The 17,317-nt window shown below is 41.5% G+C and overlaps 1 protein-coding gene across 1 annotated transcript in view; it reads right to left on the bottom strand.

Annotated features, from left to right (window-relative positions):
- LOC111264365 (uncharacterized) overlaps positions 1 to 17,317 on the bottom strand; it is a 55,966-nt gene that overhangs the window by 1,924 nt on the left and 36,725 nt on the right. The window contains exons 3-8 of the mRNA XM_022840206.2: positions 13,988 to 14,121; positions 9,969 to 10,056; positions 9,119 to 9,444; positions 7,580 to 8,329; positions 6,152 to 6,269; positions 4,226 to 4,322 (exon numbers count right to left, since the gene is read on the bottom strand). Of these exons, the coding sequence (XP_022695941.1) occupies positions 4,226 to 4,322; positions 6,152 to 6,269; positions 7,580 to 8,329; positions 9,119 to 9,444; positions 9,969 to 10,056; positions 13,988 to 14,121 (1,513 nt within the window). The remainder of the gene's footprint in view (positions 1 to 4,225; positions 4,323 to 6,151; positions 6,270 to 7,579; positions 8,330 to 9,118; positions 9,445 to 9,968; positions 10,057 to 13,987; positions 14,122 to 17,317) is intronic.

The raw sequence follows: 17,317 nt of genomic DNA, 5'->3' as shown, positions 1-17,317 counted from the left end.
AAGTTCCATGAACGAAACCTTTGTATGTTGTGTAATCTCTAATTAAGAAAGATGCCGACAGCTGTCTCACTCGTGTACATTGCAATACTGAAATGGCTACTGGATGTTCCAAAAACAAACTCAGCAGCTTCCATATAGAATGCTTGATTCTTGCTGTTTTCGGAAGCGCTACGTTTTTTTGCGCTGATGATCCGTATCAAAATTTAAACAAGAATCGTAGATTATATTTTTTTTTGTTAACAGCTATGGAAACTTTTGAAGTATGGAGCGCTAGAAAAATGTTTGACGTAACATGTTTGACTGAGAATCGCGCAAACTTCTAAATCTAAGATACTAACAACAATCTTACTTTTATATAAGATGTCTTAATTTACCATATAAATACGTGCATTGGTTTCTAATTCGAGAAGCATACATATATATAGATGTATCCAAGCAAATCTATAAAAAAAAAAACGTTTGAATTTGGTTTCATAGTAAACTTTATTGATACAGACGAGATTTTTTGTTGTTTTGCGTTCACCTTATTACCTTCGTTCACCGTATAACGGTTTGTTTGTTTGTTTGTTCGTATCCTTGTGTCGTCTTGTCTCTGTATGTTCGTGTATCGGATCATCCGTAGAAATACATCTGATGAGTCGCTTTGTCTTGCAGCCTAATTAAATCTTTTACTGTCATCTATGGTCAGTATTACATTATACTCCACACCTATGCATGCACGTTCATGCATGCACGCGTTCGCGCTGCAACGACGTCTGCCTAAGCACACAGACACGAATTTAGACACTTATCGTTCTTTTATAAACCACAGACACGGTGTCGACACATTCTGCCATACAACAATAGTCTAGCGCAGAATTATTACTGAGCCGCTCGACTCAACAATAACAACAATAATCGAATAAAACAAACAACAATGTAAGGATAGTAAATGAATTCAGCGAATGCATACACAACCCCATCATAATCACCATCATCATTTTCATTAATAAAAAAAGTTTATAGCGTAACTTGCTTTTTTTTCACTTTTACCGTTCGAGTGCTTTTACAGGTCACCGCCTTCCGTTCCGTTGTTAGGACTCCATCGGAATCTGCTTTATGTTTAGCCTACAGCTGCTGCCTACCGTTAAAATAGTACCACTAACATTTTTTTTGATTGTGCTCCTACTAGCATTATATTATTCGACATATTTTTTTCCTGTCTTATATATAAATACTACTATTGAAGGTTTTTATAGGTGCTGTCTAATTTCGTGCCAATTGATTTTCCTTACATGCGCGCATTCCTTCGTTTGTTGATTTTCTTTGTTTCTGTCTTTTCTTTTTTGTTTTTATTAGCCATCTGTAATTTTTGTTTCCTCGAATGTCCGTCTTGACTTCTATTTAGCAGCTTTTATAGCCTGCTACCGACGCTTTGCCTGCGAAGCTACCCCTTGATTTCGCCGTATGACAGTCGGCCCGTCGGACCTGACTTTCTACTTTTTTGTGCGTGCTACCAGTATGACTCCCAGGGCATACAGCGGACATAATTTGAGCAGAAGGACACGAGGACGCTATGACGAAGGCGATATTGTGAGAACACGACGTGTTGAACGTGGACGTTAGCTTTCCAGAGGAATGAAATACGGCAGACTGTAGGGTGGCAAGTGACTATTGAATGGGTGCTGGATGAAGCACTGGAGCCTTTGGGGTCCAAGAGAAATGGCGGGGCAATTTTTCGCTCCGCTAGTTCACACAACTCGGGAGTCACAGGCAGCGCCCGCCTACCTATGCCCTACGAGCTTAAGCTCATTCGCGAAAACTACCAGTTCTTCAGATCCCGATGCCTAGCTTACGATTCCGATTTTGCCTAATGTAATAATAACAGCGACAGTAGCAACGATACGAGTGGCAAAGTTGCCCCACTATCTCCTGGGGACGTGGTCAACGATGTGACGACACCATTACGACGAGCTGCGTGATGGCTTTACCTACATATATTACGAATCTGACGATATATATAATAGTACTATACTGGAACAGCGTTTTCCTATCTCGCCACCGTTGTTGTTACGCTATGCTTTAGATATATATATTATATAAGTTCATTACCCTAGTTTTTTTTGTTCCTTTTTTCATAATTCTTGCTTGTAAAGCCCGGAAAGGACGGGAACGGCGGAGGCGGACGAATGGTTGGTGAGGGCAGTCAGGCCAAGACTCGCTTAGATCACATGCGGGTAGTCAGTAATCCATGTGAAAGTGGCCCGCGGTGATACCGTTGCCTTTAGGAGCATGCATTGCGGTAGTGGCTAAACACTCAGCATCAGTTCTTGTCATTAGCCGAGTGTTAAATTTTTCCTTTTTAGTCCCGAAGCAAAGAAGAAACAGCTGCATGTTTCAAGTTCATTATCGCTTCTATGCACAGAGCTTTTTTCCTCGCGCCAATGCTATACTGTATTATATACATGCATGTAGAACGCTCTACTTCAACATCGCTCTGCTTTCCACCATACGAACCATCTTGCACTGCTGCTACGGTTCGCATATTGCACCTGTTATCTCTCCTTTTCGAGCGAGAGCGCGCGCTCTTTGTCTGCCTCTTTGAACAGCTACTGTTTGATAGGCAGCTTCGCTAGGGCGTCTGGTGTGGCTCACCACAAAGCAGATCTGGGCTTTCAGTTCGAACGTAGTGATTGATTGCGATATATTCGTCTTCGTTCAATGAACAATTGAGCTGCTGCGAAAATGACTACTGATGCAGGGGCCACGATGACTCGAACCGCCGTTACTGCAGCATGCATTGGATTACGTTCGTTAAGCCGTTGTAAATGATACGACACCTTCAAGGGAGTAACTTTTCACTTGCTACTCTTATTGCTAATCCCCACGTGAAGGCTGTATTATAGACCGTCTTAAGCAGACTTACTTTTACTTACTATGGTAGATACTAATGTACAAAAGTCTTCTTATTATTATTACTCGTTTGTGTTGTTCATGCTTCATTTTTTATTATTAGTATTATTATTAATAATATCAATAATAGTAGATGTGTGTGACAGGATAACACGTACATATACCCTTTTGGTGGAGCAATCTCTCTTGGCGAAAATCGGGCATCTGTATTTCTTGTGTTGTTTATAGACCTTGTTGTATGTACAACCGAAAGTCGTCATCTTCGTCACAATAATGTCAACTCTGCGGACTCTCTGTCCCCCCGCCCGACTTTCGACTCAGATCCGGGCTCCCTGTGTTCGCTTGCAACTTATCGGTTGCCCCTGTTGCACTGCAATTCGGCCTTCAGCTATCGCCTCTCGATATTCGTTTTCACGTTAGCCAGTTACCATTATCAGTCGTTCTGCTACCCTGGCCAGCCTGCTTGGTACCATTATGTCCCATTTGGTCCCAGCCACACTCCTCATTCGCCGACACTTGTCCACTGGTCACTTCGTCACCTCTTTTCTTCTTTTCCGTTGGCGCATCGACTTTTCGTTTTTTCCTGCTCGCTTTTTCCGTGAGTTGTGGTTGTTGTTCCGCGTCGGCTACTGTATTGATAACGTGATAGCTGTGCTTGGCCTTGGTTTAATGGCGACACTGACGATGAGCAGGGGTACCGGAATGACCTATCGTTATCAGCCATGTATATATATATATCGCAATACTGCCGCATGCATCGTGCTCGTCTGCATTCGCTGTTATTAACCTTTTGTCGTCGCTGCCATTAATGCCCTTCGGTTATCCAAAATGGTCAGATTACAGAATAGAGCAGTCAACAACAACCTGTAAGAAGTACTAGGACCGAAAGTCGGCAACGATGACCGTGTGACGTCCATATATTTAATAGGTATACGAATGTGGCGGAAATTGTGTAAGACGTTCTCTGTTTCAAGCGTGGTTGCATTAATGTTTCCAGCATGGCCATATTGCGCCTTAGAGGGCATTTCTATTTTTCAAATTAATATAGCGTATTCGCCCTTAGTCGAGTTCGAGGTTTTTCTAGACGATATTACAGCAGCCACCCAAGTAACAGGCATTGATCGATGTGATTGCCAAGTGATTCCCGTTTCTAGTGGCAACAGGAATGATAGTTAGCTTCTTGACAACTAGGTGTGTTCGCCTACAAAGAGCGAATAGCGACAACTACCAAGTTGAGCAATATAGCAACAATTGAACATATGCCCATGAGAGCCGCGCCGCTAGTGCAGCGGTACGCGTCAAATTGTCGACAATCATTATCGGAGTCCCGTACCTTTTGTTGAATTATGCTTTCAATTGTACTGTAGCCGTACTCGCGACAATGGTTGTTAAGAGCATTACGCAGGCAGCTCTTAAAGTCGAACGTCGCGCTGCAACCACATAACACGTGACGAGATGTTAGATTTTCAGAAATATATCAAACCCGACATCGTATGAGCACCGGGGCATCGAATTAACTATATAGACATTTTTAAATTACTAGTATTTCGCTAATTTACGAATCTGTCGTATAGTGTAAATACTCATACGCCATCTAGCGAGATTTACCACTACCTCCACGATCAACGTATCTACCTCAGATATTTCTACTCTAATAGTAACTTGTTACAATATTCGGCTCACACCGTACGCTCGGTATGTAAGGGACATTGTGTAAGTGGAGTCGCTCCAGCTGCTTCTGTCTGCTCGGTGGATTTTTCTCTACGAACGCTCTTGCGTTAAAATTATTAGCGATAGGACATTTTTGGAGCCTCTAATAGGTTTACTATAGGGTAGATGGCTAGCTCGCCTATGTACCATACAGCTGGTCACAGGACCGCCAATTGCGGCCAACTGAGGTTAGGTTAACACCACTTAGACGGCATAGTGTGTCTGCTATATCACTCTTTCCGAACACATCCCAAACAACACAGCATACGTCCACACCTTGTCCTTTTCCGCACTGCGTCTTCGCTGCCGCCACTCCCTTAACCGCCTATCTCATCTCTGATTCACGAAGGAGGAAGCAGTGACCACAGGCCAGGCCGCTTTAGGCCAATATCATAGAGCCAGCCTGCCTTCCATCTATAGCTCTCTCCTAGTAGTGTGTCCTGTACAGCTGGGCATTACCGCTTTAGCAGCAGCTGAAGGTAGTGCTGCTGCTGCTGCTACAATTGCAGGCAACACCGTCGTTAAACAAAGAACGCACTAAAAATATAAGGCTGCCACTAAATAGGCTAAACGAAACATCGTAGCCGTCTAGAGGCGGCAAGGGTTAGGACCATCTAGCGTACACAACGCACGTACGAGAGAAGCTGCGTGACAGCGTAATGATGTAGCTATCTTCGTTGTCCTCCTTGTTCTTAACGAGCGGGTCGGTCGGCGCAGCTTCGCTTTAGCACTACAGTACCCAAGTTAAAATCGAACGGGCGAGTGTGGTTGCTGGGTCTGGCCCTGTCGTTATTGTTGGTCGCTAGGGATGCTTGCTACGTTCTCGTGGGTTCGTGTCGACTGCAGCCCACAAACTAATCCCGCGGATGCAACCCAAGCGGTAATCTCAGAGATGGCCCGAAGTGTTGTCCAACAAACCAGAAGGCATTTTAGTAGACCACTGGGCTCAATTCGACTGTACGGTACTTTGAAAGCATGAAATTAATATAGGAACGCTTTCTTTTGGTGGATTTAGTTATATGAGGTAGTCAGCGTTGCAAAAACGTACTAATAAAATTGAACTTATGAACGACGTAAAAAAGATCTATATGCATAAAGAATATCTTGATACGAGAATAAACTTTGCCACTCAGCTTTTAATGTTCTTTATTGAAATTTGAATAGGCGCTTTTTTGGAAAGTAAAAAGCAAAGAGTATTTTTTAAGAAAATGAAAATGTATAATCTAAATTAGATTCTCCCGCTAAGGCATTCCTGCTTTCTATACAACATTTTCCAATCTCCTGACATGACTCTATGTTATACAATCTATGTAATATTATGGTCTTTAATAACAATTTTAGTAGTAAGGTAACGTACACGTGACCAGAAGTTTCTAAGGTTTTCTGTTTCCCTAGATAGTGCCTCGTGTCAGGTACTAGGTTCAGCTCTCCTAAAGTAAGTTCTGCTTAAATATTTCTATGTATGAAATCCACATATGCTTTGGTAGACGCAAAATGTCTGAAGGTGAGGTTCGTAAGTCGTCAAAGCTGATGCAATACACATACTCACCAGCAGCTTTCTTTGATGCGTTCATCGGCATGGTACCTTCGAGCGTTATACTGACGCCGTTGGTGATTGCTCTCGCAATCACGGATCTGGTCTGTGGCCTTGTACAAACAGTACGAGTCTACCACGGGATAGGAGAACGACAACAACGAAAACAATGAAATAAGAAGTTAGTAAAAGGATGTTCTATTTATCAGTGAAGTTCAAGCCACAGGACGAGATTTTTAATAGGTTCCACTGTAACTAGAAAGCAAATCAGACAAACTCCAGTTGAATGTAAAACAATAATCGTCTCCAACCCAGTTCTGATTTTTGTGGGGCAAACCCAGGCTAACACAATTCATTTGCCGAGTATAATTAATTATAGTAACTTGTTATTGTGGTATTTAAGTACTTCCAGAAGCACGGTTCCACATGCGCAAACAAATACTAGCAAATTAACAACTCATGCAGACATCTTCATTCTCCCTTTCTAATTACAACCTCACTATATAACCAAATGCGAAAAATCGTATATATACAATTAATAGAAAAAGAGCGGATAGCACACTTTAACCCGCACTCATTTAGTTACACCATTCTGAAATACTAAATAAATCGAAGAGAAATAGTAGCTATGCAATACAGTGGAAACATATAATAGCTTAAGGGCACAATTGGCCGAACACACACGCTCGCCTTAAGGACTTATTCAATTGCCTAATCTGGCAGGATTTCTTGGACTGTTGCAACTTTACCGAAGAATTCTGTTTTGCTGGGCCACACATTCGGTATGGAAGATTTTTAGGCTAACGTCGAATATGTAAAAATTCAGTCGAAAACTAAAAGCGGCTGGTTGACAGTGGAGAAGTTTAGCCTCAAGGTAATAGATCTAGTAGAGCAGATAAGCAAAAACAGACATGTTCGCTATTTTACCACACTGTTGTTTCAATACGGTCTGCTCCAACGTGCATATAAGGTTACGCCTAACTAGGATCACAGTTAATGTCTAGTGAACTTAACAATTGACATAATACTTGCCCGTGTTAAATTTTTAAGTACATAACGACAGAGATTATACTCCCCAGTCTAATACCCAGAGGGTAACAAGAACTTCAGCTTACTTTGAGTTGTCGCATGAATAGCTAATCTTAATAATGAGTACAACTAAACAACAAAAATCCCGTTTGCATCACTCCAGACAGGTTATCTTTGTATTCGCTCTACTTAAATCACTACTATCTACAGAACTATACATTATATTTCCTTGGACGTTTAACTTTTTAAATGAAGCTTGTTGCTATCACTGTCATTCACTGTCTTCACAATGCACGATTGCCAAGAGAAAAAAGAATATTGCCAGCTTTCTTTAAACGTATGTCAATTTTCAAGTTCATGATGTCCTGTTTACGTTTCTTTTTCATTATCTCGCATTATTTATTAGCTAGCTACCGGTGAATGGGGACCGATGGGGGCTATCAGTGGTTGACGTTGTCGTAATCCTGTGCGGCCCTGGCGGAAACGGCGTTCCATCGTTGTTGTTCGTCAGGCCCACATTATTGTTGTTGTTGTTGTTGATGCTGTCCTGTTGCGATGACCCTGGACCCCCGTAGCCTCCCCTTACCCCTCCACCGTAGCGCGGCGGCGAGTACGTATCGTTTCGCACGTTAGGATAGTTGGGACTGTGCAAATCGTTCGAATAGCTACTACGTCCATTATATAGGCCATTGTTATAATTCGAGCTCGTGTAACTATTGTTGTATGAGGAGGGATTCAAATAACTTTGATTGTTACCATATGAATTATAAGGGCCGTACGTTGAATTATACTGACTGAAGGGATTCGTGTTGCGCCGACGATACGGATCGTTTGTCGTTTGACCTTTGATGTTGTAATGATCGTTCTCATGATGACTGTTATAGAAACCATTTGTGCTACTATAACGCCCCGAGCCATAACGGTTATCGTAGGGGCTGCTGCCTGTTCCATTAGATCTGTTGTACGGGTCTACATCACTGTTGTATCGGTTGTGTGGCTCGTTAAGATTGTTGTAAGGGTTATTAGGATTATTTGTATTGTAATTATCTCGGTTGTTCGAATTACTGTCATGAGGGTAGTTTGGCCAAGACGAGGTGGGGTAGTTAGGTCGGTGGGGGCCCAGATTGGGAGAATTATCGGGTGCTCGGTGAAGGATAAGTTCATCTGTGGAGATTTAGGACAGATTACAGTCTTCGTTAGCCCCCGCCCGAAACAAGTACTGGCCAAATACACCACTTCGAAGATGCATTTCACTCAAAGACTCTCGCAACACTTCATCTTGAACTTCATCGACGGCAACAAGACTTATCGCCATTCTATTATGCCGCGCGGTTAACCACTCTCGCTCGTGGCCACAGCGTGACATTTACATATAAGTTCCTCGTTAAGGTATTAGCGTTATATCCCTTGGAAGACCGCAGGCCCAGGAGGGCAATGTGCGATTAAGCCCACTTCTACTGTCAACCTCCGTGTAAGACTTCAACTGCAAGTAAGGCTTCGAACGCATCGCAGAGTTCATAAAACGGTACAAACGTAATTTGTATGTGTAGTAAGTGTCGAAGAACTCACGTCTTTTCCCGCTATCAAACTAAATGGGTCATCGTTTCAGGTGAAAAGATACGAAGGCCGGGAAAGTGAAAAATAAATGCCCAGAACGTTGCCTCGCCACTAATCCCGAACTAGGGCTTCAGGTCGAAAGACATTACAGCTAGCACAGTACCATATCAAAAGAGTTTTAGGCAAACGTTGCCATCTTTATTAAACGCAAGACTAAAAACGAAACTGAACTTGCGAGAGGTCGCACTTATACACCTCATTCATGTCCCTTTCAGTAAGCAAGCAGGCTGGGCGTGCAAAAGCCATTTAACACTTGGTGCCTATTATATTTACATTAGGTGAGTTAGTGTACCGTCGACTCTTGAACGCGTTCTTTCGAGCAGACGAAGTACTCACCATCCTGCGAATGTTGGCTGGGCAGGTAACCTGGCCTATTGTAACGGTCAATGCCGTATCGGTCCTGATGATAGCGGTCTTGGTTGTAAAGGTTATCGTTATTGTAGCGAAGATTAGGGTTGTTTGGGTCGTGATTCGATCCGTAGTGTTCATTTATGTATCGAGACCCAGCGCTATCGTAGGAATTTGAACCGGACACGCTGGCACAGGTCCACGCAAGCTCGCTGGCACGCTCCACAAGGAATGACGGAAATGATTGTTCGTCATTACGAGAACATCGTCGCTGAAGGACCTCCTTTACGCAGTCCTTGAATCGGTTATAGGCGCTGCTCAAGTGTTATGAGCAGAAAGCGTCGCAGAGCAAGTGATAGAATGGGTTGAAGTTATTCAGCTTGACAGGTTTATATATATATATATATATATATATATATGTGTATATACATAGACTCTTTGAATTAAACGCCTAAAAATAATTCGATTGTTGAAAATCGTAGCTATACGCACAGGAAGCCATATACCACAAACTGTATCTTAATAGCGTCAGTAATCGTTAAGTAAAACCATTTGGAAAATGGCTTCATATCAATGGACGGAATATATTACAGAATGATCATTTAAGGCAATATGCCATACCGTGCATCGGACCTACTATGTACGCTAGTCGCATAGTAATCTAGTACATCTAGGACCGGATTATAGGTTGTTGAACGGCGTATGTGACTAGAACCTCAACAGAACTAGAAGCTAATTCTATTGAGGTTCTAATACCGTAGATTTATATATATATATATAATAATAGATTGTTAGTAAATGAATTGATCGAAATGTTTCCGCTTCCGTAATTACTCACTTGCAGGCGTCCATGCTTCTGCGTTGATTGAAGATATTTTCGCATCGTGAAATCTCGTCATATTGATAACAACGATTGTTTCTCCAGCCTATTTAAAAACAAGGTAAATATCCAATGATACCCCTTACTGACGGCTATGGCTTGTTTGTCGACAGGATACTATTTACAGGATTTATCCTTTTGGTACTTCATTAAACCAATACGTACATGACTATTCACAGTATAAGCTCTGCCCAATCGTACACGAAACACGCATATTGAATCCATCAAACTACCCAAACAAAGTGCAAATACCCTTTGGCTTATTTGTTTTTTTTTAAATTCTAATTTTATGCTAAACGTTATGACCTCCGCTTATTCTGCTTCATATGAAAAGAAACACATCTGTTTACACCTTCTAACTCTGTGTAGAGTTCTGTTTAGTATTAGCCTTAGGGCACGTTCATTGAAGATAATTGTTTCAATGAATGAAATGCACGAACGGTTTATTTAGCGAAAACTATTCTTATTTACTAAAATGTATATAGTCAATATTGCGATCTTGTACAATGATGGAATCACTGCAAAGACGATCCGCTTGTTTGCATTTTGACGCGAGAAGTGCTTTGATAAAGTGCGATTTTTTTCAAGCTATACAGAGACATAATCAGAACAAACACTGGCAAATTCAGGTCTTCGAAGCTATCCTGTTGAACGAATTGCTTCATGGATACGCCTGTGTTCTCGGTGACGGGGACGGAATTTGCTGAGCCAAGTCAAATACTGACAACAATTATGCTCACACGAAATTCTAACCTTGATTCGCTATGACCTGTAACAGCAAATGGCCGCCCACAGACAAATACGACTGATCTTGGAATTGCACTAGGATGCGTACGCACATATGATATGATCTGTACGGATGATGACAAGCGTTATGGCGATAGTGATAACTCACAATATTATAGAACGCGAGTTATTTACGTCCGTTCGCAAACAGCGTCTAATTAATAACATAAACACATCGTTATTAACGTACAGCTGTGAACTGCGTAGGCACGTTTGACTCTACCACATAAAGTAGGTCAGCATCGTCCTGTTGTTGAGCGCCCGCAAAAGTGACGTCAGGAGAAGATGGTCAGTTGGCCGACAAAGGTTTTATTTATTCGGACAGCAATTCAGAGTGTGAATAGCTCAGAACACTCTGAATTATCCTCATCGTCACGGAATCAGGTCGAGTCGTTCGAAAAAGATGTCGAGTTCGGTTGCTTGGCCAAGCCTTGTGCAGGCCTAAAATTACCCACAGTGCTTAGGCAGGCGCTTGGCCGGGTTATAGGCATGTGGACGTCAAATTGGTTGTAGCTTGCTAGGGCTATTTATGTCAGGCTTTTGTGTTAACAATCTCTTTCCGTAATTCGAGGGAAGCTATAGCAGTTGATCGAATTGTGGTACTTTCGTTATGTCAAATATGTACATCTTACACTGTAAATATTCGTTCGTTTCTTGCAAGCTTTCTAGAATAGCACGAATGCTTAGAAGGGCACAATATTGTAGATCGTGTGCTGTCATAAAGCATACTATCTTTGTTTGCACTAGTTGCGCAGCAACATGCTACATGCTACAGTAAAACATAGTTCAGGTAACGCTCGTGCATGAAAATTAAATGTACGGGTTAACGCTACGGCGGCGAAGAGAAACCAACCAGGGCGGATGCAAGAAGCCGTGGAATACCTTCGAAATTTGGGACACGGCTAGTCTCGAGTCAGTCCTATCGATTCTACAATATGCAGCCACATGTACAGGTACGATCATGCGTTGAACGGGCGAAATCTTGACTATAGTTATATGTATACGTTTATCGAGTCGTGTCTTTGTGTCCCCTTGCCGCACCTCCTCTCCCTTAGTAACAAGCACAATCTCTAAACAGCACACTAATATTTTGGACTTGCAAAGCCAGCTTCGAAACGGAAAGGTACCCTTGTAATCCCTGAAAATGCAATCAGGAAAGGCGTATATGAAGGCCTGCAAGGAGCAGACATTGTAAATACAGTTGGCACTGATCAGGCTAAATTGCACGAATGGCACAGGCCTAGCTCCCGTTGCGCAACAACACTACGTAATCGCACTATGGACACAGGAGGGATATACGTGGATTTCATGTCGTGGGCAAGGAAGTGGTGTTCTTTCTGCTTGAGAAATCCGCATATGTGAAAACATTTGTCCATTTAATTGCTGCTCGTAGACAGGTAACAGATTGGTCCAATTTATTCCACCTAGCCGACACAAAATGCAACAACACAATGGAGAGGAAAAAAAGGCTTAACGAGAACGAGACAGTCGTCGACTTCAGATCATCGTACCAGAGCATTTTTCGTTGGTTAGTTACTTACTATGCGCTCTGTGGCTAAAGAGAGCAAATGCATTTAAAATATAATAATAACAGGGAAAAAATCATAATACCTTTTTAGATACAATGTATCACGTATAACAACGCGGCGTAATGACGTTTTTTGAGATAGCAAAAACTTATATTGTTAACAAATGGGCGCGATTTAGACAGAAAACGTTGGAATACGCATCTGCGCAAAACTAGCTGTGAAATTTGTATGTAATATATTTTATTTTAACAGTTCGTACTACAGATACGATATGTAGAGTATAGCTAGTGAGCACGTGCATTTTGCTTCCACTAGTCGAAACTCCGAAAACCAAAATCAAGCAGACCGCGTATATATTTAGCTTATTACGAATGAGCCACCTGCATAAGGTGGTGAAAACCGATAGAATTGACGAAATGGTCTAAGATGTTGATATAAAAAGACGGATCTATAAGCAAAAGTAATGTAACTGTCCCTAAAACTGTGTTAAGCATTGTCGAAACCTACTATCGGAGGAAAACTCGTTAATATTCGATACTTCAATAGTTAGGATTTTAATTGAGGCTTTTTAGTACTTTCGATTCCATTAGGCCACTACGGTCGGTGACAAGAAGCCTCAATGAGTTAGTTTACCTACGTCTGTCTATTTTCGGCGAAAGAATGACGGTAATCATGAACCAATAAGCATGAAACTACGGCGGTTCGAATGGCGGCGTTAGCAAAGATTACTACATGCAAGCAGCACGTAAAAGAATAGAGGAAGCCAATTGTCCGATAAGGAACACGAAAACATACATTTTTTAAGATCATAAGGTATTAAGGAAGACTGAGGAATTCTACTTAGAGTTAACAGCTGCTTATATGATTGCCATTCCGTTTTAGGAGTCTGTTAGAGAAACCGCTGGTAAGTCTAGCACAATTTACCCCGACTGAAGTCCAAATAGGGATCAAAATCCTTAATACAATATCTATAGAAAACAAGATTACGACAGCTTGTTAGTACAAAGACGATAGCTAGAAATGCCATAACGAACAAAAAAGATCGCCGTAAACGGGTCTTAAAAGAATACCTATCTATCTCGACTTATCGAATAGAAAATGGATATTAATCAACGCTACCTGACATTGGCCATTTCTCGAACCCAGTTGCACCTGCTGAGTGAACTTCGCTAATAAACATAATATTTGAAGGATTATAGTATAACCGACAGACTGTCCAATAGTAGTATGCTAAGGAAGCGTTTTGTTAAAATTTGCTAAGACAAAATACACATTTTCCATGTGGCCGCGCTAGCATTTACTAGACCCCCTTAGAAATCGTCCCGAATTACCAACACTAAAAAAACGCCATGTTCTAGGTCGTGTTCCATAGAGTAAGAAGGATGACGAATAAGTGGCTATGCTGTATTCCAGCTTGTTGAAATAACCGATTGAAACTGAGCGAGGCAACTGAGTCTTTCGGAAGTAGTGACCATCGTCAACCTTACAAGCCTGGGTGATTAGGGGTGATATTTTGTGTTCATATAGAGAGGTACATAAGTACGTTCTTGGCACATAAAAATGTAGATTATATACAGAAGAAAGAAATGACACATTCTTTCTTATAAGAATCTATTCAATTTTAGGTGGGAAACTGAATTTCTCGTGATATCCGAGACCAACCTCCATCAAAGTCACAGAACCTATCAAGGAAATTTTTCGCGGCGAGGATGTGTTCTCCGGAGCGTTGTTGTTCCTGATGGGTTTGACAATTCGCTGCTTGCCACAGGAGACAGGCCATATTGTCTCGTAGAGTGCTGAAAACAGGCAGGCCAATAAGAGAACACCATTGATCAGAGTTATGTCGTAGCAGGCTTTTTTTCATTGTTTTAATTGTCTCTGGCCATGTTTAAAGGCGAACATGCCTCTGCACCGGTGTCTAACGGAACGGCAAACATGGTCTCTTTCTTACATTAAGCCCTGGAACAAAATGGTTTAACTCAGTTGGTAACACGTAGAATGTTTATAGTAATAACACACGAAATTGAACTAGGAGCATCGTTTACTTAACGCTTTTTGAATGGCATTTTTTTATTCAACGGCAAATTACTGAGATTTTAGAAAAATATGCTAAATTACAAAGAAAAATTAGCCTCATATGAATGAATTTATAGCAACTAAAACGACAGTGTAAGAAAACGAACACTTCAAAACAAGCTGAGAAATATCTATTACAAGAAAGTTAGCGTTTAAATTGAACACGAAGACACGCCATGAGCATGGGGCCAACTGAAAATGTTTAATAATTTCGTTAATAATAGGGTATCGTTGCAAGAAACCTTAATAATAGCCCTTTTAAGAAGCTAAATAGTACAATACAAAACATCACTGCAGGCAGCAGAAGCCGGTCTTCGGCTGCTTCTCTCGTCTGGTAGTGATTTTACCTCTTCGTAAGAAGGCTTCTTGCGTACGCATTGATATTCATAACTTTTTATTTGTTTAGAAAAAACGTAACGAATATCTGTTGCGGCAGCTTACATACGCATACCTCAACATTCGTTGTGTCCTTTAAGAGGTCCTAAATTAGTGGACCTTATACTATGCTATCAACCAGCTTAATTAGGCAGCAACACGACATACGGCGATTTTTTGTAAGTCAATGATAGCTAGACAATACGTATGATAATGCGACGGTTCTAGATGTAGTACTATACGAGTTTGCTTGTCAGGTAAATGTAAACCCGTCTTTCTTGGTACAGACATCGCTGGCGGAAGAAACACAGCCAGCGGCGATTATTCTGTGTCGGACACTCTCCGTCCATATCTAGCCATATCTATTTTACAACAGCATCAGCAACGACACGATCAGGGAGTTAAACAAAAGAACCGATGAGGAAGTAAACATACCGTTCGCTTGTATGAGCAGTCCATCAACGACTGCAATCGTGAGTACGACTCGCCAACACGCTCCGTCTAAGGATCCCATAATAATAACTTGCAAAAATAATTTGCGAAGTATAATACTACTACTACCATTGTTTCCAAATGCGTACTATCTCACCTTGTATGTATCGCTATATGGAGCGTACGCTCGTATGTCGTTCTTCCGTTCGAGGGCGTTTCTTATACATGAAATGTATTGCCAATCGCAGACGGCATTCAATAACGCCTTTTCGTCTGTTCCTTGAAGAAAGTGAAGTGGTTTGACAACCACGACGGACACAATGAGACATCTGTTACGTATACGTATTTCGCGCTTAACGTGCCCGCAAGCTTTTTGTTATTCAGCCAAATGCTCCAGTCAGTGAAGGCGATTTGGAACAAATCTAGCTAGGAAACATGTTCCCATCCATCGTCGTCGTTGAAAAATTGCAGTGTAAGCGAACAGGACTCTCCTGGCAAGTCGACGACACTGGTGCGCCATATTGCTAGCGTATTGCGTACAATGAGTCACACATATTTGCCTTTAGCGTCATCATCCGCCAATGTCGCCATAGAAAAGAAAGTATGTAGCAGAGATGCATTAACTATTCTGATTTGTACTCAATGATCCTTTTCGCTTGCTCTGTTGTTCCTGTGTGATTCAATGAGCCTGCACGCACAGACAACAGTATTGTATGGAATGGATCCGGTTTGACACGGCAGGCCCAGAGACCGTTTCGTAGCCGTCGATGATAATGGTACCATGTTTATAGTACATGTATATATATATATATATATATATATGTAAAATATTCTTATGACAATTTTGTTAAGTTGTCATGGCAATCAAGATGAACAGGCAAACGCAAAAAAACGAAGGATTTCTTCACTTTCCTATGCATATTCGACTGTTGACAATAGACGTTCAAAAATATTGGATGAAGATAGGGACTGCTGAGCTGTTTCAGTGCGAGATGGTATTGTAGCTCAACGCAGCTTGGAGCCGCCGGTGTCAGATATTCAGTAAATTGTGTAAAATCAGTAAAAAAAAAAAAAAAAAAAAGTGATTATTGACCATGCGATTAACGTCAAACACTGTATGGTAATATAAGTATCGTAATGTTGATAAGCGGGGGTAAAGTTTTCCTTTTCAATACTTCAGCTCGTGATTTTCGACCACTGACGTCGTGCGAAATGATGATGAACATAAATACATTGCCCTAGTTATAGCTGTCGTTGTTCTAAATTTCATTATTATCGAAATGTTAGTAACTGTGCACGTGGCTGATGCGTCCGTTCCCCCTTATGGTATTATGCACAACTCGTATATTGCCCGTCGTGTTTGCGCCATATGAACTTATATTAGTGTGCCCTGTCAGCAAACCAGGCCGCAGAAGTAGCAAAGGAAAGCCGCTTTAACGGAAGGCCTTGAGGATAGCTAAAACTCTGATGGGAACTTCGTACGGTAGAAGCCCATACAAAAATTCGGTTCTGCCTTCTGCTGCTGCTGTGGCGGCCGCTGTTGTTTCACCATTGTATTTTTAGCTAATTCCCCGATGCAGCTAATACGTTCCTTGAGACCAACTGGTTGCATAGATTTTCAAGTAGGGCAACAGTGATGGGCAAGGCCAATGCTTTTCGGGATCAAGGAATTCGATGCTTACGGCGTATGATAAAGCCCGGCAAACGATCAAGGCTACGGCCAAAATGCCAAAGACAGACAAACTTACCATATGGGATGCTATCCTATAGCGGCGTACTTTTAGCACTCGATCATATTTTGCCATGACACAACTATTGCCACTTCAGCTTTTAAGAATTGGTATACAGTGAATAGAGATGATTTTACTATTGTACGTAATTAGCATTATCGCAGTCAAGTGGCCAGTGGAACGTAATGTTTGACATTGGTTGAAAATATTATAGACCCAATGTGACGATATGCTTGAACAGATGCCCAGAACAGGTTGTAAACGGCATGTGCGGAATAAAGTTAGCTATTTCTTGTAAAATCGCTAATTTTTAAATAGTTTTGGGGTATCATAGAAGCAAATTTCAGATTGTATACAAAATCAATGACAATTTTTGGCT

This window comes from Varroa jacobsoni, unplaced genomic scaffold (assembly GCF_002532875.2).
Source record: "Varroa jacobsoni isolate VJ856 unplaced genomic scaffold, vjacob_1.0 scaffold_851, whole genome shotgun sequence".
Lineage (NCBI taxonomy): Eukaryota > Metazoa > Arthropoda > Arachnida > Mesostigmata > Varroidae > Varroa > Varroa jacobsoni.
Note: the sequence above shows the minus strand (reverse complement) of the source record. Positions and strands in the feature narration are given on the sequence as shown.